This window comes from Triturus cristatus, chromosome 6, assembly GCF_964204655.1.
Source record: "Triturus cristatus chromosome 6, aTriCri1.1, whole genome shotgun sequence".
Lineage (NCBI taxonomy): Eukaryota > Metazoa > Chordata > Amphibia > Caudata > Salamandridae > Triturus > Triturus cristatus.
In genome coordinates this window covers 345,089,481-345,116,665 of record NC_140589.1, presented here as the reverse complement: position 1 = coordinate 345,116,665, position 27,185 = coordinate 345,089,481, and the positions used below count along the sequence as shown (strand labels likewise).

General features: G+C 47.1%; 1 protein-coding gene across 5 annotated transcripts in view; it reads left to right on the top strand.

Moving 5' to 3' along the window:
* ASAP2 (ArfGAP with SH3 domain, ankyrin repeat and PH domain 2) overlaps positions 1-27,185 on the top strand; it is a 1,162,669-nt gene that overhangs the window by 610,422 nt on the left and 525,062 nt on the right. For all 5 annotated transcript variants that reach the window (XM_085610735.1, XM_085610732.1, XM_085610734.1 and 2 more), the window contains one exon: positions 19,698-19,789. In XM_085610735.1, coding sequence (XP_085466861.1) covers positions 19,698-19,789 — 92 coding nt within the window. The remainder of the gene's footprint in view (positions 1-19,697; positions 19,790-27,185) is intronic.

Genomic DNA, 27,185 nt, shown 5'->3' with positions numbered 1-27,185 from the left:
AGCAAACCAGTAAATTTTTGAAAACCAGACACCTGTGGATATCCAGGGTGGGGTGTCTTGCATGGCTCTCACCAGGAGTTTTTTACTCAGAATGCCTTGCAAACCTCAAACCTGACTAAAAAAACTCACATTCCTCAAAGTTCTGGAATCTGCGGCGAGCCAAAAACTCCCTTCCACCCAGCATTTCCCCAAGTCCCTCAGTAAAAATGGTACCTCACTTGTGTGCACAGGCCTAGTACTCACGAGACGAAGCGGCCCAAAATGCAACTTGGACACATCACATTGTTCCACTCAAAACCAACCCTTTTTTTGGAAAGTGGTAGGTGTAGATTTTGAGCCTTCGCTCAACCGGCACCTAGGGAAACCTAGCAAACTTGCACATTTTTAAAAACTAGACACTTAGGGGAATCCTGGGTGGGGTGAATTCCATAGCTTTCACCAGGTGTTATTTTTTTACTCAGATTGCTTGCAAACCTCAATCTTTGACCCAAAAAACGCATTTCCCTCACATTTTTATGATGGAAAGTTCAGGAATCTGTCGGGAGCCACAAAATTCCTTGATGTCTTCCATTAAAAATTATATCTCTCTTGTGTGGGTAGGCCTAGTGCCAGCAACAGAAAACAGGCAAAAAGCAACATGGGTACGTAAACGTTTTCCACTCAAAACTGTAACTTTTTTTAAGTGGATAGGTGTGGCTTTCACCCTGAATTCCTTGCAAACCTCAAACTTTGGCTAAAAACAAATTTTTCTCACATGTCTGTGATGGAACGTTCTAAAATCTGCAGGGAGCCAAAACTTCCTTCCACCCAGCATTCTCCCAAGTCTCCTGATAAAAATGGCACCTCATTTATGTGGGTAGGTCTAGTGGCTGCTTCAGGAAACGGCCCAAAAAGCAACATGGATACATCACATTTTTCCATTCTAAACTGACCCATTTTTTCCAAAAGTGGGTAGCCGTGAATTTTGGTACCCTAGCTCAGCAGGCACCTAGGGAAACCTAGCAAACGTGCACATTTTTGACAACTAAACACCTGGGTTAATCTAGGGGGGTTGACTTGTGTGGCCCTCATCAGGCTTTTTTTCCCCAGAATCACTTGCAAACCTCAAACTTTGACTAAAAAGCATGTTTTCCTCACATTTCTGTGATGCAAAGTTCTGGCATCTGTGGGGAGCCACAAACCTCCTTTCTTCCAGCATTCCTCCAAGTCTACTGATATAAATGGTACCTCTTGTGTGTGTAGGCCTAGTTCCCACAACAGGAAAGGGCCCAAAACCCAACTTAGACAGATCACATTCACTCTGAAAATGGCCCCCTATTTTTTGTAGTGATTAGCTGTGGATTTTGGGTCCTAGCTCAAATGGCACATAGGTATACCTAGCAAACCTACCCATCTTTGAAAACTAGACAAGGGAAGTCCTGGAGTGTGTGACTTGTATGGCTCTTACCAAGGTTATTTTACCCGGAATCCTTTACAAACCTCAAAAATCGACTACAAACACACATTTTCCACACATTGCTATATGACAAACTTCTGCTATCTGCGAGGAGCCACAGATTTCCTACCCACACGTCTCCCAATAAGAATGGTACCCCACTTGTGTGCGTGAACCAAGAGACCATGACACAAAAGCCCCTAAAGCACTACATTGAGAGACAAGCAATAAGGGTAGCTGCGGTATTTGGGGCCATGCTGTGGCACCATCCATGCAAACGTACGAACCACTAACATTTTTGGAAACTATACAACCAGGGGAGTCCAGGATGGTGAGCTTTAAGTGGCTCCACATAGGTTTCTTACCCACATTGCCCTGCTGCAAACCTCAAAAATTGACTGAAAAAATGAATTTTCCATACATTTCTCTGATAGAAACTTCTGGAGTCTGCAGGAATCTACAAAATTCCTACCATCCAGCATTACCCCACTTGTGCAGACTAAAATGCTGCCCCACTTGTGTGGCAGGGCCTAGTGCTTCTCTCAGCGTAGCACCTTAGGGCCCTTTGTGTCATGATCTTTTGGCCCACCCACACACGTGGGGGTACTGTTCATATCGGGAGATGTGTGGAAACTCAGGCTGTTGTGAGGGAATAGCCTTACTCTCACAAATTTAAATCTGCTTCTAAGTTTTTAAAGTTAATTCACCAGTTACACTGGTTGGTTTTAGCACCTCCAGCAATGCTAGCTTCAAAGCACAAATGCTTTTCACAGTATCTGAATATTGAAACAAAGACTACTGAAGGGGAGAGCCATAAGGCCACGTAAAGGTACCAACCGCTCTATGGTCCATTCACACACAAGACTTTCATACCGCCGACCACGGACATAATCTAACAGATCAGTGCACTCAAATCAACATACCACCACCATTAAAGGGATCATCACATTCATACGCCACAAGACTGAATCCACATTCCAGGCAACCTATCGACCAGTCATCAGCCAAATTTCACACAAACACACCACACACAAACCTCTATAAGCACATATGTCCAGACATGTTGACGGTTGGCGCACCCACAACCGAATAAACAGTTTGACTACATTTTTACCTCTGTCAAGTACCCGCCTCCATTCTGAACATTACAGAATGCATCCCTAGTGAACCTTTAATAATGCCTCCCATGACAGTCATATGAGGCTCAGGAAGACTTGTCTTACAGGTGCCTTTAGCACACTCACTGTGGTAAATCCAACTCCTTCCAGTATGTGGATACAAGTTGCGGATGTTAGAGAATTTGGGATGTTGGGGAGGTCCTCGAACTGAGTGAACACATCTACCGTTGAAACTAAGGCAAACATGCTGGGGAATGCTGCGTAAGTTCCTGAAAGAGCATGTCATAAACCACGAAGAATGTTAGTTCTAAGTTAGTAATGGGTAGTCAGTGAGAAAGTAGTACATGTCCCATCCACTGTTATGTGTAGTGCTGTGACTAGAATGCGCTTGTCATATAGCAGACTGAACATCTACTAAGTTCTGACAGAGGATGAACATGGCAAGCAGGACAAACATTTCACCCATATGTGTAGATTTGGGTGTAGAGTTCTCTGTGAAGTTATTATTTGTTTGGGTAAAACCCACTATCACCTGGGAGGATATCCTGTTGCCGATGCAGGCACAGTAACGGCTGATCCATGAATTAACCTTGTTGAAGAGTCAAGTCTTCAGCTTCATGCAAAATGCAATCATTTTAGAGTCATGACATATGTGTTGGGGCACATAATTCTGCCCTTTGTAAACCAATTAGGAGAAGTCACTTCTTGTTATCGTGCTGCGTATGTGTGAAATGTGCGAGTACATGTCCGGCTGAGCAAAGGTGTGTGGAAGGTTTCTGAAATCTGAGGCGATATGGAAGTATGCTGGGCCAGTGTTGTGTAAGGCTTTGAATGTGTGTGTCAGGAGTTTGAAAATAGCAGTGGATGTAGGGGGAGTCAGTGAAGCTGTTTGAGATGCAAGGTGTGTGCGTTTGGGAAAGTTGAGCAAGGAGGCTGCCTGCAATGTTCTGTATGGTATAGAGTCATCTGCTTAATAGAGTGAGGGGGTAATTCTGTATCATATTGAGTGCGGTGCATATGGGTTTGAGTTTGTAAGTGAAGATGAAAAGATGGCATGTCTATCTGTACTACCTTGACTATCTGCCTTCTACCTATGCGATATCCCTGTGAAAGCACACCTAGCCATAGCTGTTCCTACCTGTTCACATCTCTGTCCGCATCAAAGTCCTGCCTAATCCTGTATACAAGGTAGTGAACCAATACTAATGCACTGTGTTTTTAGGTACTTGAAGCTCAAGAAAACGTGTCTTTCGTACGCCTTCAGGGCACTCCCTGTGCTAAATGCTGGCGAATACTGCTTACGTTTTCTAAAGTAATAAGCCAAACAAAGGTCCAGTGGGACTCATTCGTTGACACTTATACTTTTGCTTTGGGAGTGTGAAGTTACTAATTGAGTTTAAAAGTAGAAGTGTTGGTGAAGGAATCACATGGGACATTCGTTTGACTTATTACAGTTACTCTCTTTCTTTCCTGGGCAATCAGGGTGGTCCTTGTGTTGTATATGTAAGTTCTATAAGTACAAGTTACTTACCTTCGGTAACGATGTATCTGGTAGAGATGATTCTAAGCTGCAGATTCCTTAACGTAGAATTATCCCCAGGCGTGAGACTGGACCCAGAAATCTTTCTTGCCCAGCATCTCTGCGCGCCGGGGGGCGGTACCTCGGGACTCCGCCCGATGTCCTCCGCGGGCGTGACGTCAGCGAGGTCACATAAGCCCTACCCCGGCGCGCTGACGTCAGTTTGCTTCGGAGAACTTTTCCACGCCACAACGCGGAGCCATCCAAACAAAACTGAGGAGAGCATGGGAACAGTGTGCGAAAAAAACAGAGAAACAAGTAGGCCAAAGGTGAGGAAGAGCGCCAGTTGGCACCAAGGCGCCAGGAAGCTGCAACAGTAAAGCCAAAGCAGGGATAGAGCAGAGCACCTCTGCGGAACAACTGTGCAAGCCAAGGTGAGAGCACCATGCAGCACCAAAGGACCAGAAGGCCACAGCAGTAAAGCCACAGCAGGAAAGCGTAAAGACCCACACCGTGGAACCACCGTGCAAGTCAAGGCGATAGCCAGTCTGGAGGCACAAGCATTGGAAAGCACCGTAAGAGAAGAAGAAAGAGAGAGTCTGCAACCACAGACCACACAGCAAAAAGGGCCACAAGCCCGGAACAGAGGAGCAACAGCAATCCACCCCCAGACTACACAGTCAAGGAGGGCCATAGTCCCTGAAAGGAGCAGGAGGCCAAGGACAGGCAAAAGAACCCCCAACGTAGCAGACCGCAAGGGGATCAGAAACTGCAACAACAAAGGTAAAAAGAGCAAAGCAGGCGCCTACCCTGGAGAGAAACCCGCTGGAGGGAGCATGTTGGAAGAAAACGAAAAAAGACCCCCACAGAAGACAAGCCACACAGAGGGAGGCGAGCGCAGAAAACCAAGCTGAGGGTCCTCGCAGAACGGGGAGGAAGGGCGGGCCGTGAAGGAATCTGCAGCTAGAATCGTCGCTACCAGATACATCATTACCGAAGGTAAGTAACTTGTACATCTGATAGAGACTACTAGCCGCAGATTCCTTAACGTAGACTAGATACCCTAGCCATACCCAGAAGGGAGGAGGGCCTACGAGAGAACCTCCCCATGAGGAGTGACCGAGGGCCCCAGCAGGGGACATGTCACAAGGACAAGAAGGAAAAGGCCAGGATATCCTAAACACAACAAAGGAAGATCGCCCAACACCCCGCAGGGGCAGACAGTGGCCTAAAAGCCTCAAGAATCATAAGGGCCACCTCGAACCCAGGGAGAAGAGGTAGAACCAGAGGCAAGGCCCACCGCAAGAAACACATGCACAGAGATAGAAAAGAGACGAATACACCTTGGCTGCAAGCAATGGCAAGGCCGGAACGACTCCACCGCCAAAAGCACAGGTGGGAGAAGAAAGCACCGTTGCGCAAAGTCCCAGCGGAACCAGAGGCAGGGGCTCAAGGGAACACATCAAAAGCCAACGGAGGCAAGATGGCGGTCATGTGAGACCGTAGTGCAGCCTGGCCGGTGCTTATGGAAGAAAAATGAGGAATTTTTGAGGAAATTTGAGCCTAGTGAAGATGGAGCCTAAATGCAATCGTTGATGGTTGATGGTGATGTGCCGATTTTGCGGGGATATTGGGCGGAAAGCTGTGCTGAGCCGTCAAGCTGAGTTGAACTACAGTATACCCATGTAAAATGCTCGATGGGGAGATAACCGCTAAAGATAGAGCACACGGCCGAATTTCAACACTGGCTACGGTGATCGGCTTCTCAATAATCCGCTATCTTTGTGCTATTGGTCAAAACTACAGGAATTGCTGCCGAACTCACCAGGGTGCTGCTTTGACACAGGTCTACAACGTGATGGCGCCGAAGAACGCGGTTGCTGCTGCGGCTGCAATGAGAGCAAGAGAAGCCAGGGCGGCAAGACAGGCTACCCGGGCCGTGGATGTATCTGCAGGAGCACTGTGTGTTGCGACGGGATCAGCAGAGAAGGCTCTCTCTAGAGCCCCAAACGAAAATCAGTCTTCCCGGAAAAGTGGCCAAAACACCCCCTCTGTGGTGGAGCTCCTTCGCGGCGGCTCAGCGCGTCCTCTTCCGGGTCGGGGCGGGAGGAGCCAGCCGAGTCTACCAGGGTCCCAGAGCGCGCCTGCTTCTCAGGCTACAGATACTGCAACGCTGGTCGCTGCGGGCAGCGTGCCCCAGTCTGCAAGTACACGGGGCCAAGATGGTGCAATGACAGAAGGGATCTCTCCCCAGGTAAGAGGCAGCGGCCCCAAAATCCTAAAAAATGGGAGTGGACTTAATTTGCAGGCTCATGGCATGTCTGAACAGAAAGATATTGAAAACTCTCTTACAGTGTCTAATGCCGATCCTGTCTTATCTAATCACCTACCAGCAGCCTCTATTTCCCTCGAGAGCTCGGAAATCCTAGTGAATAATTTGGCAGCCCCGCTGGATGGTGCCCAGTCTGCCGAACTTAACCCTGAAAATCTTAGCGAAGACGATCCTGATAAGGATAGAGATAAAGATAGAGATCCTAGCGATTTCTATTCATTCTCCGATGAACTAGGCTGGTCAACTGACACTAATACAGACACAGCGTCCCACTCGAGCGAATCTAGTGAAGCAGGCAGCACCGTCAGAGCAAAAACAGCTCGGAAAAGGTCGCTTAAGTATAAAAAAGGCCATCGCGAATCGGCGGATTTGACTTGGGATTACGCACCTACTAGTAATCTACTTCCAGTGGCTACTCCTTCACAAACATATGGGCCAACTCCCGCTCAGCACCAGGAGCCTGGTAATCTTAAAGACACAACAGCACCAACGTTGGAAACTGTATTACTTGCTATAGCCGCACACAGGGAGGAGACATCCCTTGATGGTCGCAAAGCTCAAGCTGAGCTACGTAAGGTGCAGGGGGTGGTTCGTAAACTATCAAGAAAAATTGGCTCTTTCAATGACAGAATGACCGAAATGGAATCTAGAGTGCTGGTCAACGAGTCAGAGACAGTCTTAAACCGTGAAAAGATTGACACGCATGAAAAAGAACTTTCTGATATGATGTGGAAGCTCGAGGACATGGAAAATCGGATGCGGCAAAGCAATTTGCGTGTTTTGGGTATTCCTGAAGGAGCAGAAGGAGGGGATCCTCGCTCTTTTATGATTAAAGTATTTCAAGACTCTCTCCCAGAACTATCATCGTGGAATTGGGAGGTGGAGGTCCAGCGGGCACATCGCGTGCCCTTGACGTTGAAAAAGATACCTAAATCAGGAGAATATCCAAGGGCTATCTTGGTATACTTCGGGAACTTTCTCTTGAGACAGGCAGTCTGGGAAAAAGCGAGACCTGAGGCAAAAAAAACTAGCGGGCCTATAACCTACTTTGTGCGCCCTGACTTCTGTCACGCAACGGTTGAACGGAGGTGGCGTTTACGCCAACTCATTAAACCGCTCCAAGACAAGAAGCTTCGGGTTTTTTTGAACTACCCAGCTTGTCTAAAGGTTATTAATGGGGATCAGACAAAATTTTTTAGCTCTGAAATCAAGGCCAAAGAGTACCTAGACAGCCTTTAGGGATCTTTTTCTTCTTTCCTACATAAAATGAGAGAATCAAAAAAAAAAAAAGAGAGAAAAGGTGGAAGAAAGAGGGGGTGAGGGGGAAAAAAAATATATATATATAAATAAAAAAATAAATAAATAAATAAAGTATGATGATTAAATAAATACACGTGAGGAGACATTGGAGCATCGGTCAGGGACTGCACGTCCATTGCTACAGACTCTAATGGAGTCTAATTGCCTCAAATATGCGGGGCTTGGGAGGGGGGTGGGGTGGTTCCGGGGGGAGGTCAGGGGTAGGGGGAAGAAAGCACATAAAAATGGCAACCGCAAGGCTGGGAATGTAATTAGAACTGATAATGGCAAAGGAGAAGGAATTCACGAGACTGATACCGAGACCGATACTGATTCTGAGTCTGATCACGGGGTTGAATTCGAGTCAAGAAGAAATACAGTAGAATATGGCTAGGCTAAAGCTGTGCTCCTGGAATATAGCAGGACTTAATGACAGGGGAAAGAGGGATCAAATGTTTGGAATGATTATTCAAAACTCTTTTGATATATTATGTCTCCAAGAGACTCATATACCATGGGCAGAAAGAGATGTACTGAGAATCCCCGGGTATAATTTATTGGTGAGTACCACCCACACCGCTAAAACACGAGGTGTAGCCATTTTGGCTAAATCCTTTTTGGGACAGCCTACACGGAAGGCAGCTGATCCGTTGGGTAGGTGGGCGATTGCTGATCTCAAAATTGGGATTACTATATGTTCAGTTTATGCTTCTAATTTGGACGACCCCTCTATTTTTATCGATCTTGAGATGGAGTTAGCATCATGGCCGCATACATTAATATTCTGTGGGGATTTTAACATATCACTGAAGCAAAAAGGGCAAAAAGGGCAAGCACATAATCAAGATCGATCCAAATATATTGGTCGCAAACCAAAGGTATATAGAGCCATCACACAACTTAAAGAAAGCCTGGGTTTGGCGGATGTTTGGGATACAAAAAATTGTCATGACCCGGGATATACGTATTTCTCCTACCCGCACAATAAATATGTGCGTATTGATTACATCTGGACGACTACTAACTTTGTCAACAAGACACAAATAAATAAACTACCGAAGACTATCTCGGACCACAATCCGTTAGTACTCACAGTTAGTATTGATAATTTTTTTAGACCTCGTTCAAGCTGGTCCTTTGATAGAAAACTCTTAGTTAACAACGAGTATATAGAATATATCAGGTTATGGGCACAGGGATTTATTGATTGTAATCGTTATAGTGCCTCTCGAGATATGGTCTGGGATTGTTTCAAGGCTTCACTTCGTGGGGAAACAATAAGCTTTGTGGCCAGACAGAGGAAGGAACTCGCCAGGGCCTACGAATTGCAACTTCTGGAACTAGCTGGCATAGAGGAGAAGCACACTGATATAATAATGCAAGGTGGCGATGGAGGGCCAACTCTCAGAAAGATGTTGATTTTGAAAATGAAGATAAATAGTAGGTTATCTCAGAGAGCGGCCGAGATCTATCAATCTCACCGAAATAAGATCTATGAGGCAGGTGAGAAAGTCGGTAGACAACTGGCGCTCCGCGCTCGTCAAAAACAATCCCTTAGTTTAATCACCAACATTAAGGCTGATGGTCGAGAATATACAACACCCGAGACTATTGTGGAGGTCTTTAGAAAATATTATCAAAAGCTATATCAAAATGAGGACACTTTAGAACCGGCTATAATCAGAGATGAACTTGCCAGGTGGGCAACTGAGCAGGATACTAATTCTGGAATTGGGACCATTTCTAGACAAGACCTAGAAAGAGATATAACACTGTTGGAGGTACAAACGGCTCTTACAGAGCTTTCGTCAGGTAAAGCGGCTGGCCCGGACAAGATACCATTAGAGCTGTATAAAATTTTGGGTAATATTATAACACCTTTATTACTTGATCTTTTTATAGGTATTCAAGCCCGTGGCCTTCCTCCAAGATCTTGGATGGAAACGAATATAGTGATCTTTCTAAAGAAAGATAAGCCTTCTGACCTAACTTCATCGTACCGTCCAATATCTCTTATAAATTCTGACTCGAAGCTCTATTCCAAGATTTTAGCTAATCGTCTCAGGGGGATCGTCGAGCGTCTGGTCTCCCCGTGGCAGCACGGATTCATCCCGGGCAAGGGTACCACGGATCATACCCGTCGTGCTATTGCTCTGTTTGACGCCGTGGGGGTCGGGGGGGATCAGATGTCGATGATCCTCCTGGATGCTGAAAAAGCTTTTGATCGGGTGTCGTGGAAGTTCTTGTGGGCGGTTCTTGAGCAAAATAACATCGGGCCGCGCTTTTTGAAGTCTATCAGGGCTATATACTCTACACCTAAGGCGAGGGTTCTTGCTATGGGTCTGGAATCTAGCCTTTTTGATATATTTCGCGGAACTCGGCAGGGCTGCCCATGCTCCCCGATTCTCTTTGCCCTATATATAAATCCTCTAATTCTAAAACTTGCTATGGCAGCAACAATTAAACCAGTTACAGTAGGTTCATTCGACCCCAAAATTCTAGCCTATGCAGATGACGTGGCAGTAATAACATCTCATCCCACTGATGCAATCCGGGAAATAGAACGAATTACACAACTCTTTGGTCGGATCTCTGGATACTCTCTAAATCGAGATAAAACAATGGTTTTATGCACCCACAATACTCAATTTCTAGATGCAAGAAGGGTTGAAAGTGCAGTATATCTGGGAGTTCGCATATCCCCCAAGATTGAGGAAATTATTAAAATAAACTACGATCCTCTACTTCAAAAAATTAAGAACGATCTTAAAAGGGTAGATGGATTGCATCTCTCAATTATTGGAAGAGGGAATTTCCTTAAAATGAATATTTTACCCAGGGTCTTATATCTGTTCGGTGCGATTCCACTGTTAGTGGATGATAAAATTATTAAAGCCCTGGAATCCCAGATGGTTAAGTTCGTTTGGGGTTACGGAAAGATAAGGAGATCTATCCGATACCTCTCTCTGCCAGCTATAAGAGGGGGTTTGTCAATCCCCAATCTGGGATTCTACCTATGGGCAACCATGATTCAACAGATGACTGTACTATTCTTTGTTAAAATACCTGAAGAAGTTGTAAGGGATAAGTATATACCTTCTATTTATGAATTGGTTATTGGGGATAAGGCTAATGGCCTCTTGGCAAAGCAACTGGAACCCTCATATTACAAGAAAGTTAAGTTCAAGATATTATCCAGTGCCTGGGCAATCTGGAGGAAAGCTATGAGACATCTAAATATTCCGAAATACAACAAATATACCTCGCTATGGCATTCTACAATACTACCAGTAGGAATGTATGATAAAATATCTAGAAGATGGGAATACTCTGGAGTATTAACGATAGGTGATTTTTTATTGCCTAGGAATGGGAATAGATTTCAAACCCTACAGAGTAAATTCTCAATCCCAGATAATGGGATATTTAAATTTATTCAGACCAACACGATGTTGAACTTAAAAAGAGCTGAGTATTCCCTGGATAATATTCCTTTATTGGATCGTATGGCCATATGCACGACCAGGATTGGGACTATTTATGATATTCTAATTGAAAGCCAACGGGATGATCTTGAATATAGGGAAGAGAGGTGGTCAAACAAATTAAATAACCCCAATGTGGATATTTATATGTCTCTGGCTCTTGCAATAAAGGTGTTTGTTGCTTCTAATATGAAAGCTCAGCTCTATAAGACCATATTTGATCTGTACTTTACACCTGCCAAACTTCACTCTTGGGGGAAGAGAGCAACCTCTGAATGTCCAAGATGTGGTAAAATCGGAGCACATCTACTACATATGCTTTATGAGTGCGACAAACTTATTGTGTTGAGAGGTATGATAGCAAGCTTCTGGCAGGAAGTCTTTGGGCACTCGATAGCTGAATCTCCCACACTATACATCTTGGGCTATGATAATACACTGAAACACACTAAGGAGGAAGAAACATGTCTTTTTTTGGGTACGGCGGTTTATAGGATAATCCTTACAGCTCGCTGGAAGGATAGCGATGCCCCTTCCTTTCAGGTATGGCTAGGTCGGTTGTTGGGCATGTACAATCAAGAAAGTGCAATTTTTGCTTGTAAAGGAAAGGCGGCGAGGGCCTTGGGTAACACGATATGGAAACTGATTGAGATCTGGACCAACAATAATAGATCTGTATAAATGAACTAGCGGTAACCCTCTTGAACTATGTTTACTGAATATTTAATGAATCACTCTCTTGAATCCTTCGATATTCTGTTTTTCTGTTTTGCAATTTCCGATTCGTGATCATTACAAACTATGTATGATTTATGTTGTATGATTTTACAATTGAATGAAATGTCAATGTAATGCCTACGGTTGCAATAAAAAAAATAAAAAAAATAAATAAATAAAAAAAAGCCAACGGTGGAGTAGAACAAGCAGGCCAGCAGCAGGCAACACCATGGAACAGCGCACCCAGGACAAGTCAGATGCCAGCCAAAGGCAGAGGCCAGGAAGGGCCAGGACACACCCCAAGGGAGCGGCCGGGCCAGAAACACACACACTGACCCACGAAGAAGTGGAGGAAAGCGGCAGAAAAGAAAGAGAGAAAGACGAAGGACGGGCCCAAGCCGGCCACCAGAACACAGAAGCCAAGGAAAGCCAAACCCTCTGGAGCATCAGACAGAGGACCAAGCCGAAACATAGGACAGAAGTGCGGAACCGCCACAACACGACGCCGCAGACAGCAGGCCAGACCAGCCGAGCGACATAGCGACAAGGAGAAGGACGGACCTAGCGCAAGCCGCTCCAAGACAATTGGCAAGAAAATTGCACTTGCGACACACCGTGATGCCACGGAGAGCAAGGAGCCCGAAAAGGGTGACCACACCTCCCCAGCATATAACTGAGCGATGTAATAGCTACAAGTACCCCACATAGGGTAGGTTACGTCCCAAGAACCATGGGAACACCTCTTAGGAAAAAATGTCCGCAGCAGAGGACAAAACAGAAAGACCTGCAGAAAAAACCCACAGACTGCTTACAAAGCAGCCAATAAAGAATACACAGAAGGCCTAATCTCAGGGCCTACCGGGCTCACCAACAGCCAAAACCACAAGCCAAACAAAAAGGACCGACATGCAGCCAACAGCACCAAAGGCCCAACAAAAGGACCCTCAGGCACATCAACCACACAGAACACACAACCGGGGCACTGTGTTACAAGGCCCCAGGAAAACAACGGGAGAACACCTCCCAGAACACAGACCAACATCCAGGTCACGGAGGGGGAGGAGGATGAATGGCAGAATCCGCAGGGGCGTGGAACAACAGAGCGCCATCAAAGGGAAGGTCAACCAGCTGTTCTCAGGGAAAACACTATCCTGTAGCCAGGCATGGCGACGAAGGGCCACCGAAGTAGCCATGGTACGACCAAGCACCTTCGAAATGTCCAGAGCGAAGAATGAACGCCGCCAGCTCTCGGCCATCCAACACATGTTGCCGCAGCTCAACGCAGGCACCCTCCTGTGAAGCAGAAGACATAAGGGACTCCGCCGAGGCCCATAAGCAAGAAGTGGCTCTGGCCAACACACAAAGAGTGTTAAGGGCCTGCAAAGCAGCACTGGAGGAGGCGAAGATGTTGCGCACCCAGGATTCTAACCAGCGGGCGTCCCGTGAAGGGGGAGACAACACCGATGGCAAGGAGGGTAAGGCAGTCTGTAAAAGAGGGCCCCTGGTAGCAGGGTGGAGGGAAAGACCGACAGAATCATGCGGAGCAGGACGGTGGCAGTGCAGAAGTGGCTGGGGCACCGGTTCCCCTTGGCAGGACGCCTCCAGGCTCCCAAAAGAGAATTGTGGAGCGAAGCCTCGAAGGGAAGAAGCAGCTCCTGTCCACCAGAGCCCCGGTGGAGAACCTCCAGTGGATGATCCATGGGGGAATGGGCAGCTGGATCGCCCATGCGCAAGGTTCCTGCAGCTGTGGAAACGGCCCGAGCAAAGGCAGCACTCGCCTCCGTAGGGCCCCGCGGTGGGGAAATCAGTTACTATGTGGGCGACGGCTGCAAGCTAAGCCGGGGCGGCTAAGAAACGGCACCGAAAAGGCATCGACTCGACCTCCGAGGCAGCCGCCTGCGTGGAGGGAGGAGGGGGCCCGGGGACACGCCCTGCGGGGGTTTGCGGCGAGGCAGAGGTGCCGTGGTCCGACGCCGCAGAAGTCCCCGCACGTGGCACTGGATCCGCAGACATCACAGGAAAAGCAGAAGAGGGAGGAGGCAAAGAGGCCTGCAAGGCCGCTGCACAGGCCTCCATCTGGGCTCTGGTCGCCCCCACGCCGGGGAACGGCGGATAGGGTTGCGACGCGCGGTGCCGCCCACCCGCGGAGAGCCCGCGCCCCCAACAGCCCGGGGACTGGGCCTCAGGCACAAACTGCGACACTTACCAACAGGTGAACGACGCCCTTGCGGCCTGGGAGAGGGACGATGTTGGAGACGGAAGCGGCGGTTCTTGAAGTCTTCCGCGGGGCGCGGCGACGACACCGACCTGGACATGCGTGCCGAAAGGAGCTTCATCAGGCGCTCCCGCCGGGACTTCGGCTTCATTTGCTGACACGCCTCACAGTCCGTGTAGTCGTGGTGCTCCCCAAAACACCACATGCAGATGAGGTGAGGATCCGTCGCTGACATCGGGCGCGAGCAAGGCGAGCACGTCTTGAAGCCCGAAGGCATTCGCACACTGTTCTCAAGAAAACGCTCAAAGCTGAATAAGAATGCCTGAAACAGGCCAGGAACATGATCCGTATCCGTGTTGCACGCGGAAAAGAAGAAAACAGACGTCAGCGTGCCGGGGTGAGGCTTATGTGACCTTGTTGACGTCACGCCCGTGGAGGACAGCGTGGCGGAGTCGCGAGGTACTGCACACCTCTCCCCCAGCGCGCAGAGATGCTGGGCAAGAAAGTTTTCCGGGTCCAGTCTCACGCCTGGGGATAATTCTAAGTTAAGGAATCTGCGGCTAGTAGTCTCTATCAGATAAAGCACTTCAAAAGCTTGTCAAGACTTTACTTTACTCTGTGACAACAAGACTTATTATTATTATTACCATTGTGTGCAGTGTAGGGACTAAAATGCACTTGCCCATCAGCAAACAGAACACCTACTATGCTCTGACAGCAGATAAAAGTGTCGAGCAGGCCAAAAGCAAGTCCATGATTTCCTCAAGTAAAGGAAAAAAAATGTGTGGCTGCTTGCCTAGTGAAGTAGTGGCCCATGGAAGGTAGGTATCCATACACAATCACTAAAAGGTTTACCTTACGCCAGCTCCACCTCAGTCAATTTCCCAATAGCCCACTTTTGTATGGTATATAAAGCAAGTAGGAAAACAGAGGGCTGGCTGAGATGGGCACTGGGAACAGTAAACCTGACTCTCCTTTCTCTTTCCTTGCTTAGAGCAGACTCTAAAAGAACATGGTCAAGTCTTTTAGCTGTTTCAGGAATGTGTTCGGCAAAGTGTCGATCCTGTAGCCTTGCTTCGTCCTCCAGAGAATATGAAGCGGAGGCTGCTGGAGCAGTAAGACTTTCAATGACGGTCAACTGAAAGTCAAGGAAAGACTTAAGTCTTCTTGTGGTGATCAGATGATAAACACATACGCATTGTATGTTGCCATCTGGATCAGGTGGGTCAACAGCTTCTTATACCAAGTGTGAGTTTTACAACTCACATTGCATAACTGAAGAACCTGGTCATTCTTATCCACTTCGCCCATGTGCTTGTTGTAATCAAGTATTCAGGTGGACTTATGGGCATGTACACTTCACATCTGAGAGAACTTGACTGTGAGCAGTTTGTTGGAACGTAACGCAGTACTCTGGTATTTTAGAGTTTCTTTTAGACATGCATCCTGTGGGAATCCTTTGCGGCTGCAAAAAACTGTACTGCATGCCACAGTGGCAGGTTTGTACAGCTTACTTAACAGATCTACTTCCGTTTAGAAGTTGTCCACATAAAGGTTATAACCTTTGTTAAGAAGTGGCTGGACAAACTCCCATACAATGTTTCCCGTTACTCCTAGTGTGGGAGGGCAATCTACAAAGTTTAGAGTGGAGACCTTCCCTAAATATACTTTCATGCTGTACACATAGCCAGTAGAGCTCTCACACAACAAGTACAACTTGATGCCATCACAAGCTCTTTTACTCCCAATGTGCTGCCTGGACAGCAGCCACCCTTTGTACAGGATCAAGAACTCATCAATAGCTATATTCTTTCCAGGAGTATGAATCTCTGGAAACCTGTCAAACAAATGTTCCACAACAGGCTACATTTTGAAGATCCTGGTCTGGATGGTCCCATGCCAATGCAGCAAAATTGTCATTGAAATGCAGCTTACACTGCAATAGCAAAAAACAATCTCTGCTCATGTACGGTGTGAAGATGTGTGTTTCCCAAACCGTGCAAGTAGACCTGTAGGACTGCATGCTTGATTTGTACACCAACCTAATTTTGAGCGAAAGGCCCAAAAATATCTTCAACTCCTCAAGTAAAATAAGAGTCAACTGGTGTGCCCTAGAGTGCCTGCATTCTCCCTCAGAAATAGTTTGGCACACAGATGTGTTTGCTGCACAGGTTGTTCAAGGAAGTCAACATCCAAAAAGAGATGGACGCAGCCAATTGTCAAACAATTGGCCGTATCGACGTTACATCCAGTTTTGCTAGTGATCGGTGGAATTTGGGGCTAAACTGAATTGGGTGCCTGCCAAGACAGAACCCAGTCTGTGCTTGCCGCTGCACGTGCCCGCGCTATCAGTTGATCACCCTGCTTCGGTCGCTGCGCTGCACAGACTGTGTTTGCGAAAAATGGACAGCACAACTGTCATCATCATATATCCTCAGAATCACCAGAAGACAAGTCAGCGGATGGAACTTCGCTGACTGAAAAATCACCTCCAGTTTCTCCTGCATTTTCCTCTCCCTCAGTTGCAGTCTCAGTATCTGCTATCTCAGTCTCTGATCCTGCCTGAAAGCTGTCCTCCATAACCCGAGTTAGGGCCTGGGAAGCAGTCATCCACCGAGGCGCCTTCTCTGCTGACTGGCTTAAACCCGTGTACTACAGTAAATAAACTCAAAACTACTTTATTTGGTTCCTGGAATCTGCAGATTCTCCACTGACACAAAAAAATACAAAAAAAGACAAAGTATTACTTCACCTTGCCACATAACCAATACTAGAGCATACATTTGTCATGGCTTATGCAAAGCTTTATTGTTGGTGGAGCTGCTGGGCCTTTGTCAGTATAAAACTAATTTCCTAAAGCCAAAAATCTACTTTTGAACCCAAGAAGCACACATTCCTATAGTGGTTGTATGACGTTACTACGCATTCCGTTGCGACGCATGCCTTTACCACGCATGCGTTACAATGCGAATCCCTTCTCCATGCATATCCTTTACCACGAAAATGCCTTTAACACGCACATTTTTACAACGATTTTCGTTGTTAATCTATGCATGTTAATGGCATTTTCATTTTAAAGGATATCTTCCATCACTACTAATTAACCTTTAAAATTAACCCTTATAATTTACCCCTTTGTGACACCACCCCCTCATTCCCCCTTACCTCTCTACGTTCTCTTCACTCCAAGCACTTCCTATTTGCGTTTCACGTCGTAGAGAGGAAGCGGAAGTGTCTTTCCGTTTCCTCTTATGACGCCGATTGCCTCCTCATCTTTTTTCTTCAGTTTCTGAAAACGACGGAATTCAGGTGCGTTTCTTTTTTGGGGGGGGAGGGGAGACCCCCGCCAAGCCCCCTTTTTTTAACCAACGTTTTTTTTCTTTTTTTGGGGGGGTGACCCCCCACCCAAGCCCCCTCCCCCTTTTTTTTTTTAACCTTTAGCACACATGCCTTTACTACGTATCTCGTAGTAAAGGTATGCGTGGTAAAGGCTATTCATTGTAACCGTGCATGCGTTGTAATGAATGCGTGGTTATTGTTATGCGTGGAAACGGCTGCGTTGTAGTGGCCGTTTCCCCCACATAGTAGGCTCTGCAACTTTGTGCATAGGCGTGCTCCATGTGAAAACACCCAGTGCTATCACCACGGTCACTGGAATTATGCAGCGGGAGAGCACCCAATTATATGACAGGTTAACTACACTATGTGGCAATAAAAGGCAAACCATGCAGCAAAATGCAACACTTTTTTGATAGTATTACTTCATTTTTTTCTGATTTCAAAGCATGATAATACTACCTAGGCAAAGATTTCACCTCATTTTATTACTGGTATACTGGGGGAGGGAGGGGTGCAGGGCAATCACCCAACCAGTGGAAAACAAACATTTATAAAAAAAAAATAAAGAGTTCCAAAAGGGGTCAACCCATGTCCTTAGGGCCGACCCCCTCCTCCTACATCTCTTTTAGATTTTTTAGAAATGTGTATTTTCTCTTGGGGAGGAGTGGGGGACACGATCGGATGCACTGTCGGCCGTTTTGTAAGATTTTGTCCTAATGAGAAAAACAATCTCCAAGATCGTCTCTGATGCATCATGATCCATGCACATGCATGGATAGCCATTTTTAAACAGGTATTGTAAAAGAAAATGCATTCCAAGATGGCTACCAGTGTGTGTGTGCATGTGTTGTGAAATCTTTACGCTTGCATAAACGTCATAGCACATAAGATACCATCCTTTTTTGTAAGTTTAATTTATCATTCCAAAATGGCCAATGGCCATATTTGTCTGATAACTTACAAACAAGCATTGGCATAGCCACTAGGTCTCGCCTTTGGGACCTTATCAGTGTTTAGCCATGCAACAGTTGCATAACTAAATACTTATAAGGTCCCAAAAGCGAGACCTATTGGCTATGCCAAACGGCCGTGAAAGTGATCGCTATCGCGATCAAACATCAAAGGGGCCGTGTGGCCGTGAAAGTGAAAGTAATCGCGGCAAGCGCGGCGCCCGCGCAAATGCACTGTAGCTCTAGGCTGACCTGGTAGCACTTTTTGGAGCCCTCTCAATAAGTCTCATGCGCTGGGTCAGGCGAGACCTAAAAAGTAAGCATGTGAGCACAGAAATGAAGTAATAAGGGGCCTAGTAGCACTAGCAGTTGTCGGGGCCTCACAGAAAAATAAAATCACCACGTGTGCGTTGGGGGCGACGAAAAGCAACCAGAGGAGCAGGTGAGAGGGAAAAGCAACAGAGGAGTGGGGAGAGGCAGCAGAGTAACAGGTAAGAGGAGGACCAAAACAAACAGAAGATCAGAGTGGGGGGGTGAAAGCAACAAAGGAAGTGGGAGGACGCAGCATGCACTACAGATGGGGTAGGGGCAAAATGTAAAACAAAATAAGCACACAGGTTCTTCCAGTGAGTGCTGAAAGAACTAGTAGTTCCATGATTGTATGCAGTGAAAGCATACAACTCAACCAATAATAGCTAAGCCACTTAGTACTGTTAGTATTATAAACACTCGTTTTTTCAACAACAGACAGCTATTCCTGTTTAAAGAAAAGGCATACAAAATACTTGACTTCGTCTCCCAAGTATTTCAGTGAAGCATTTATAAACTTGAAAAATAGATGTTTCTTCGAAAGTTTGAATTATACTCATCAGCAAAGCTTGATAGCTTGTAAATATATTTCCGTTGGATTGCTCTAGTCCAGTATTGAAATTCCTCTTGCTGTCTCTGCGTTCCCCATTTTGCACCGAAGCCTTTTCAGGTAAAATACGGAAATTTGTTAGTGTTGTGACATTACATCAAAACGATTAACCATTTTGTCACCGTTTTGGTAAATTATTATTAATTATGGAATTTTATGTAGTACGGAATACTTTCTTTTGCATTATGTGATATCTGAGTGCTATTTATTCGTACGTCGTAAAATGTAAGCGTTATTGCAATGTTGTTTTTAATAAAATGGCAATGCCGATCACAAAGCATCAATGTAATTATGCTCACTATCAAGTTCTAGTCTCAAATCTCAACGTATAAACCTTTTATCAAAACTATATTGGTATCCATTTTACAGCTTGCCAAAAACATTGGGAATACAGCATTTAATGATATTATGGAGGCTAGCCTCTCTAATGAAACGTTAAAACCAAATCCATCCAGCGACATGTGAGTACTGGGCATGCATGTTTACTCTTTTGGATGTAAACAAAGGGGAGGGGTATATTATTTTCAGATGTTTTGAAGTATTGATTGACACAAAAGTAATTTGAAATTAAATATGTTCAAGGTTATAAATGTTTCGATTTAGAGCGCAACTAACATTCTGTCCGATTGTTTTAAGAATACAACAGAGCCCATTTTTCCTGTGGTGAATAGCTTTCATTTATTAGGAAGTCTCTGTAATTAGTTTTATTTTTTCTGAAAGCAGACATTTATAATACGCTTATCAACCACAGGTAGGAATTATTATAGACATGCTTATAATTAGGAGGCACAGCCCCTTCATACAATGCAATGCAAACATTATGTTCTTCACAGAGACTAAACAATTCAAGTGTGGTCCTAGGGCACTTTTCTCTATACACAGAACAGGACCAGTTAGCGCAGTGAATATACAGAGACACCCCCTTTAGATTAACTTTGTTTCCAGTGGCACTTAATCTGATCCAGGTATTTGACTACTCTCCCGACTGTATAATTTCCTGGTGGAATAAAGCAACATGTAGTAGCTTTTTTGATGGTTGATACTGTAATTTTATATAGATGGGTTTTAACCAGAATCTGTGTTCCATTCCTAATTCTGGGCAAAGTCAGATGAGATGGGTGGGAGATACGTCTTTATAGCTGCATCATATATATTATAGCAACATTAGTAAGCGAGCATTCAGATTGTCCAAATTAATTTGAGTTAACTTGTCTCTATTATGAATAAACTAAGTCTGAAGTACTTTTGTGGAAGTTTTTGGTAACAGTGGGATCATCAAGTAGCCCAGTGCAAGTAAGAATACCTACTTTATTCATTTGCACTCCTCTAATATGTAAGAATCATCCTAATAATATTGAGATTAAGAAGTATAACCATAACTTAAAGGAATCTACTTTTAGCTCCGAGCTATTCCATTGATCATGTAAATTCCGATTCACAAGCAGCCATCTGTTCAATTACATTTACCCAGAATCTCTGAATAATTGTGCAAGACCATACCATGTGAATAAAGTTTGCCTCTTCTCCATAATATTGTGTGCAGCGTCCTGCATGTGACCTATAAATCTTACATAATCACTTTGGGGTTAAGTATGTCTGCTGTTTTTAATCAAATTGAATATGTTTAAATTATGCATTTCTTAATATTGTGGCTATGTTACTTGATCCATTCTTCTTCACTCATTTCCCTGCCTCATGTCTTCCAAAATTGGTTTGTGCGTTACTGTTACTGCTTTCTTGAGTGTGCTTAGGATCATTAGTTATAGCAGTGGCCCATGTGGTTCTGGCTACAGAGTACCAGATTCCCGCTTCGGCCTTGCTGCTTATGTAACTAAACTACCAAGATGGCATACTTGTTCCTAACTTCTTCAGAAGTATATATTTCTCCTGCATGTATAGCTCACCGACCTTGTTGAATTAGGCCTTTGTTTAGACTTGTTTATCCATTTTGTCAGCTATTGCTTGGAACCTGGGTAGGCACCAGAGCAGGATCTTCTGGATTTATATTACTTTCACTCAAACTCTTCTAATTTATCTATTCAAGCAGTGTTTGGCTACGTTTGCCTACAACCACTGCTACCTTAGTCTGTTGCAGCACCTTCTTCACCATCTTACTGTCTCCTAGCAAATGCATTGCTGCCTGAGGTTTATTTTTCTCCTGTCCTTTGGGCAGCATAGTACAGCTGGGCTGCCACATAACTCTATCTAAAAACTGGGATCCCTAAATCGCCTTTTAAGAGGGTAAGGAGAAATTTGTCAAGACAGCTCTGTTCCTACCTCCATTCCAAATCCAACCAGAAACTAACAAATTTAGTTCCTGAAAGAACTTTTGGGTAAGTGGAACATTCAAAAAGTATTCTCAAGAGTATTTCTATTTTGATATGAGTGACTCATCCCATAACTGGTAGTGGGAGACTGTTTCATAAGTCCATGGAGCCTCAAATCACTCTTATTGCCTTATTTATGTGCTCTGCCTCCACGTCCACTTTTAAATGAGACATTTATGTCCACATAAACCTAAATTTAACGTTCCCATTTCAGAGGGGTTGAATATGTTGCTAGTAGTTCTTCAACAGTGGTTTATTTCATAATGGAAAAAATCAAGAATTTTTCCACTTTGCTCATAGGCCAGCTAATGTAATGAAGTCTTTTATTTCTATGATATGTGCCACATGCTGTGCAAGATCCTGGATGTATAGTGGTATATTGGCTACATAAAGTATGATGTGTTGGATTACAGACACATTGATAATTATGTGGATGCCAAGCATTCTGTAGTGGCAAGCTGGTGGTGCCATTGCCACAGGATAAAGGACCAGCCTGCCTGATGCCACCTCCTAACTGCCATTGAGGGGAGTATACTTAACACGTTACAATTCTAGCTGTTGGCTGAGAACACAATAATGTTTTTCAGCTTATTATTAGAAGACCAAATCCTATCTTATCTAGTACTGCATACAAGGAGTCTCCTCTGGTTCACCACATCACCTGAGAATATCACGGCAAGAAGACTTCGTAAGGGATACACTGATATCATGTGAACATTTCTTCTAAAATTTGAACATGTGCTAATCCCTGGTAAAAAGCCACTTTGGTCTTGGTGGACCAGCAAGATCATTACTGTCATTACTATTTTCACTTTTTTTTTTTTTGTTTTTAAAAGTTTTTATTGAACAATAATTCGATTACAAGCACGGGCCTACAACCACCAGGGCCGGCCGCTAAGTACAGAATGAAATATACATTTATCAAAGCTGCAGTCGGTTCCCGGGGCTCGGCCCCGTAGTGACTCCGGATAGTTCTAAATGAACAGGAGACTTAAATCCAACACACACAAAAAAAACTAAAAGAAAAACAAAAGGCGAGGCATAAGGACAAACAGCGCAGGTCAGGCTTCCTCCGGGGAACTCCAGTTCAGACCATTAAGCAGCACGCGAAAGGAAGGAGTACCGGGAGGCTGGGGACGGGGGGGGGGGGGCCAAGGGAAATGAACGTCTATATGTAGTCATTCCAAAAGGTGCCCGGAACCGTCAAGGGTCAGGGGGACATGGCGATATCGGTGTCCACCAGGGGGGGCGTACAGATACCCCCGCGATATGCATTCCATTGCCCCCAGATTCTGCCCCATGCCCCCGGCTTACCACGGGCAACATACACAGTCTTCTCCCTGAACATACACCAGTCCATATTCTCCTTCCATACTGACACGGTGGGCGGCCACTGGGCACCCCAAAGCCGCGCTATATCTCTCTTGGCAATCATGTTCCCCAGGGCCGCCCACCGAGTCTGAGCCGCGCTATAATCATTGGGCTCCCACACATTCAGGACACAGCGACGCACCTCCGGCAGCAGCACAACCACAGTGACCTGTCCCATAACCGTATGTACCCGGCGCCAGTAGTCCGCCACCTCGCGGCACTCCCCCAGGATATGGAGAAAGGTGGCGCTGAGCCCACAACCCCGCTTACAGAGCCCATCGTCGGAATATCCCATCGAGACCAAGCGAGGACCCGTCACATACACCCGGTGAAGAATCTTAAGCTGTACCAACCGGAGACGGGCTGGAATGGCGACCTCCTTGGGGGACGACAGTGCAGACTGCCAGTCCTCGTCGTCCAATTCCACCCCATCCCCCGTCCAAGCCTCCCGAAGGCGCACCAAGAGGTCAGCCCGATGATTAATCAGTTTCTTATAAATTAAAGAAATAGTACTGTCAGGGACATGTCCGTCAAGTATGCGGTCCTCGAGGGGCGAGGAAACCGGGATCTTGGTCCCCTCTCCAAAAACCGAGAGCAGGGCGTGTCGAACCTGGGCATAGCGGAAGAACTCCCTGTCCGTAAGCTCATATTCGGCCTGAAGAGCCGCGAAAGTCTTAACCGCGCCCTTATGCCACAGGTCTCCCACTTTGCTGATACCAATCGTGTCCCACTGGTCAAACCCCTTCGTAGTCCAGAGGCTCCCCAGGCGATCGGAGGCAAACAAAGGAGTAGCACATGTCAGTCGCTCACTCCAGCCCGTGGCCGCAGTGGCAGCCCTCCAGGTCCGCACCGCAATCTTAGTAGGACCCGTAAGGGTCCGGCCAGCCGAGCGGGAGTAAAGCGCCCTGTTATAGTCCCCGCCGGGAAGCAGGAACTTGTCCATCTCATACGCCGGATTCAGGCCAGGCGCATACGTGGCATGGTTGATGGCCGAAAGCTGCGCGGCCCAATAATACCTGCGAATGTCGGGAAGCGCGATGCCCCCGTCGTACCAGGGGAGAGTAAGCTTAGCAAGAGCAATACGCGCCCGCCCGTCCCACACCAGTCTCCTCTGCAGGCTCTCTACCTCCCGAAAGTAGGCCACTGGGATGACGTCGAAGGAATTCTGGAGTGCATAGAGGAACCTGGGAAGGGACATCATTTTGAACAGCGCGGCCCGACCCAGCGGGGACAGGGGCAGCCTGCACCACCGGGCCGTGTCCTCCCGCAATCGCCGAAGCGGACGCAGGAGATTCTGCTCATAGCGAGCCACAGGGTCCAGCGAAACGTATATCCCCAGGTACTTAAAGCAGCTCAGAGATACCTGGATCGGAAGCCGAGGCGGCAGGAGAGGAGGACCACCGGAGATCGGATAGACGCAGGATTTAGACCAATTGATCGTGAGACCCGAATTATTCCCAAAGGAAGTCAGAACGTCAAAGAGGACGTTGAGCGACTGCCGCGGTGAGGTGAGATATAGGAGAATATCGTCCACATACAGCGAAACCCGATCTTCAAAGCCCGGGGCCCACCGGATCCCTCTAAGCGAGGGCTCCCAGCGGAGCCAAGCCGCGAGTGGCTCCAGGGCGAGAGCAAAGAGCAAAGGGGACAACGGGCATCCCTGCCTCGTGCCCCTGCCGAGGGCAAAGGGCCGAGAGACCCGCCCATTAACCACCACCTGAGCCATGGGTCCCGTGTAAAGAAGCTTCACCCAGCCAATAAATCCTTCCCCAAAGCCAAATTTAGCCAAGACAGCCCAAAGGAATGGCCACTCGATGGTGTCAAAAGCCATCGTGGCATCCAAAGAAACCAGCACGGCCGGTTCGGAGAGGAGCTCCGCCCTGGCAAGGGCGCCGTGAAGACGCCGCAAGTTAAGAGCGGTGTTACGATGCGGGATGAAGCCGCATTGGTCCGGATGAATAAGATCGCACACGACGCTCAACAGACGATTGGCAAGAACTTTCGCCAGGATCTTAGGCTCCGCATTTAGCAGTGAAATAGGCCGGTAAGAAGTACAGCGGTCTCGCGGCTTGTCCTCTTTGGGGATGACGACTATCGTGGCCAAACGCTGGTCGGCCGGGAGAGAACCCGCCGCCAGAGACTCACGGAACATGCAACTGAGGAAGGGCGCAAGCTTGTCAGGGCGCAATTTATATAGCTCAATGGGCAGACCGTTGGGACCCATAGCCTTGCCCGAGCGAAGGGAGCGGATCGCGGTCGCTATTTCATCCGCCGACAAGGGGGCATCCAGCCGCTCACGGTCCTCAACGGACAGGCCGGGCAAGGCGATATCCCTCAGTAGAAGGCGAGAGTCGTCCTCATCCCTGTCAGTCACTGGGGAGTACACAGCCCGGAGGTGGTCGGCAAAACATTCCACAATCTCGTCAGGCTCCGTCACACACACACCATCCGCAGCACGCAACTCCGGGACCACACGATTCACTCTCTCCTTCCTATCCAGCCACGCGATCAACTTTCCCGCCTTGTCCCCGGCATCGTACAGTCGACCCTGCTGCTCCCTATACATAGTTTTGGCCGCGTCAGTGACCAGGGACCTATATTCAAACTGTTTCAGGCTGAGGGCATGGAGCCCGTCCGGAGTGACATTCGCCTCCAAGGCCGACTCCAGCCCCAAGATGTCAGTCTCCAGCCTCACCACTGCCTCACTCTTGACCCTCTTAGCCACCACTATCTGGGAAAGGGCGTGTCCGCGGATCACGGTTTTAAAGGCTTCCCACAGGGACATTGCAGACAACACCGACCCCTCGTTATCAAGGAAGTATTGGTCCATAGCCTTAACCAGGCTGTCACGAGTCGTAGGGTCTCGCAGGTACCATGGGTTAATGGGAGCGATCCGCCCTGCAGACCGCGGCCCGGTGTCAAAAAGAAGCCACAGCGGAGAATGGTCGGAGATACCCCGCGCCAGGTGCCTGACCTCTCGAATCCGACCAGTCTGCGCCGCGGGCATAAGGAAGTAGTCTAACCTAGAGAGACTCCCATGCGCTCCCGAGTGAAAGGTGAATTGACATTGGGTCGGATGCATTAATCTCCAACTATCCACCAGGCCGAAGGTCTCCAGCATCCCACCAAGCCATGCCTGGGCAGCGGGGAGGGTCCTTGGTGGGTGACGATCCAGTTCACCCGAAACCACAGAATTAAAGTCCCCGCCCATGAGCAGGAGGCTGTCCGGAAGGTCAAGCAGCATTCGACCCAAGTCAGTGAAGGCGGAGTTCTGGAGGCCCGGGGGGACATAAACTGAAACCAGGGCAAGGGGCTGCCCCTCCCACCTCCCAATCAAACACACATAGCGCCCTCTGTCATCCGAGACTATCTTAGTGATCTCCACCGGAAGTGAGGTTCGCAGGAGAATGCCCACCCCCCTGGAACCAGTTGTGAAACCAGAATGGGCCACGAGGCGGTATCCCCCCCTGTTCATTGCATGACAAACATTGCCAACCAGATGCGTCTCCTGGAGAAACACCACATCAGGAGTCAAACGACGCAAATATTGCAGTACTACACCCCGCTTGATACGGTCCCCCAACCCATTGACGTTCCATGACATACTATTTTCACTTTTAATGTCGCTACTATTTTATAGTCTAGGTTTAGCAATGATAGTGGTCTTTAGAATTATCACTCTAGTGGGGCCTTCCTGGTTTGGGCAGCACCGTTACCATGTGTATGTTTGTTGTTATTTGTATAGCGCTAATCACCAAAGGTCTCTAAGCGCTTCCTTTTAGACAGCAGACATGACAAGGCAGAACGCTTACGTTGGCCCTACACAAAGGCCTCCAGAAATAGCATGGTCTTCAGCCTCCTCCGAAACGAAAGTAGATTAGTATCCTTACGCAAATCCTCTGGGAGTTTGTTCCACAGCTGCGGGACAGAAACTGAAAAAGCACGACCCCCAAGTGTCGTCAAGCTAAAACTAGGGCAGGTAAGAAAGCTGGCCTGCGAAGGTGACGACCGGGGACATAGGGCTTCAAGCGATCTTTGATGTAATTGGGGGCTTTGCCAAACAGGTACTTGTGTGCAATGCACAGGCCCTGAAGCTTACCCTTTGTTTAATGGGTAGCCAATGCAAATGCCGCAGCAAGGGGGTGGCACGCGTTTTACG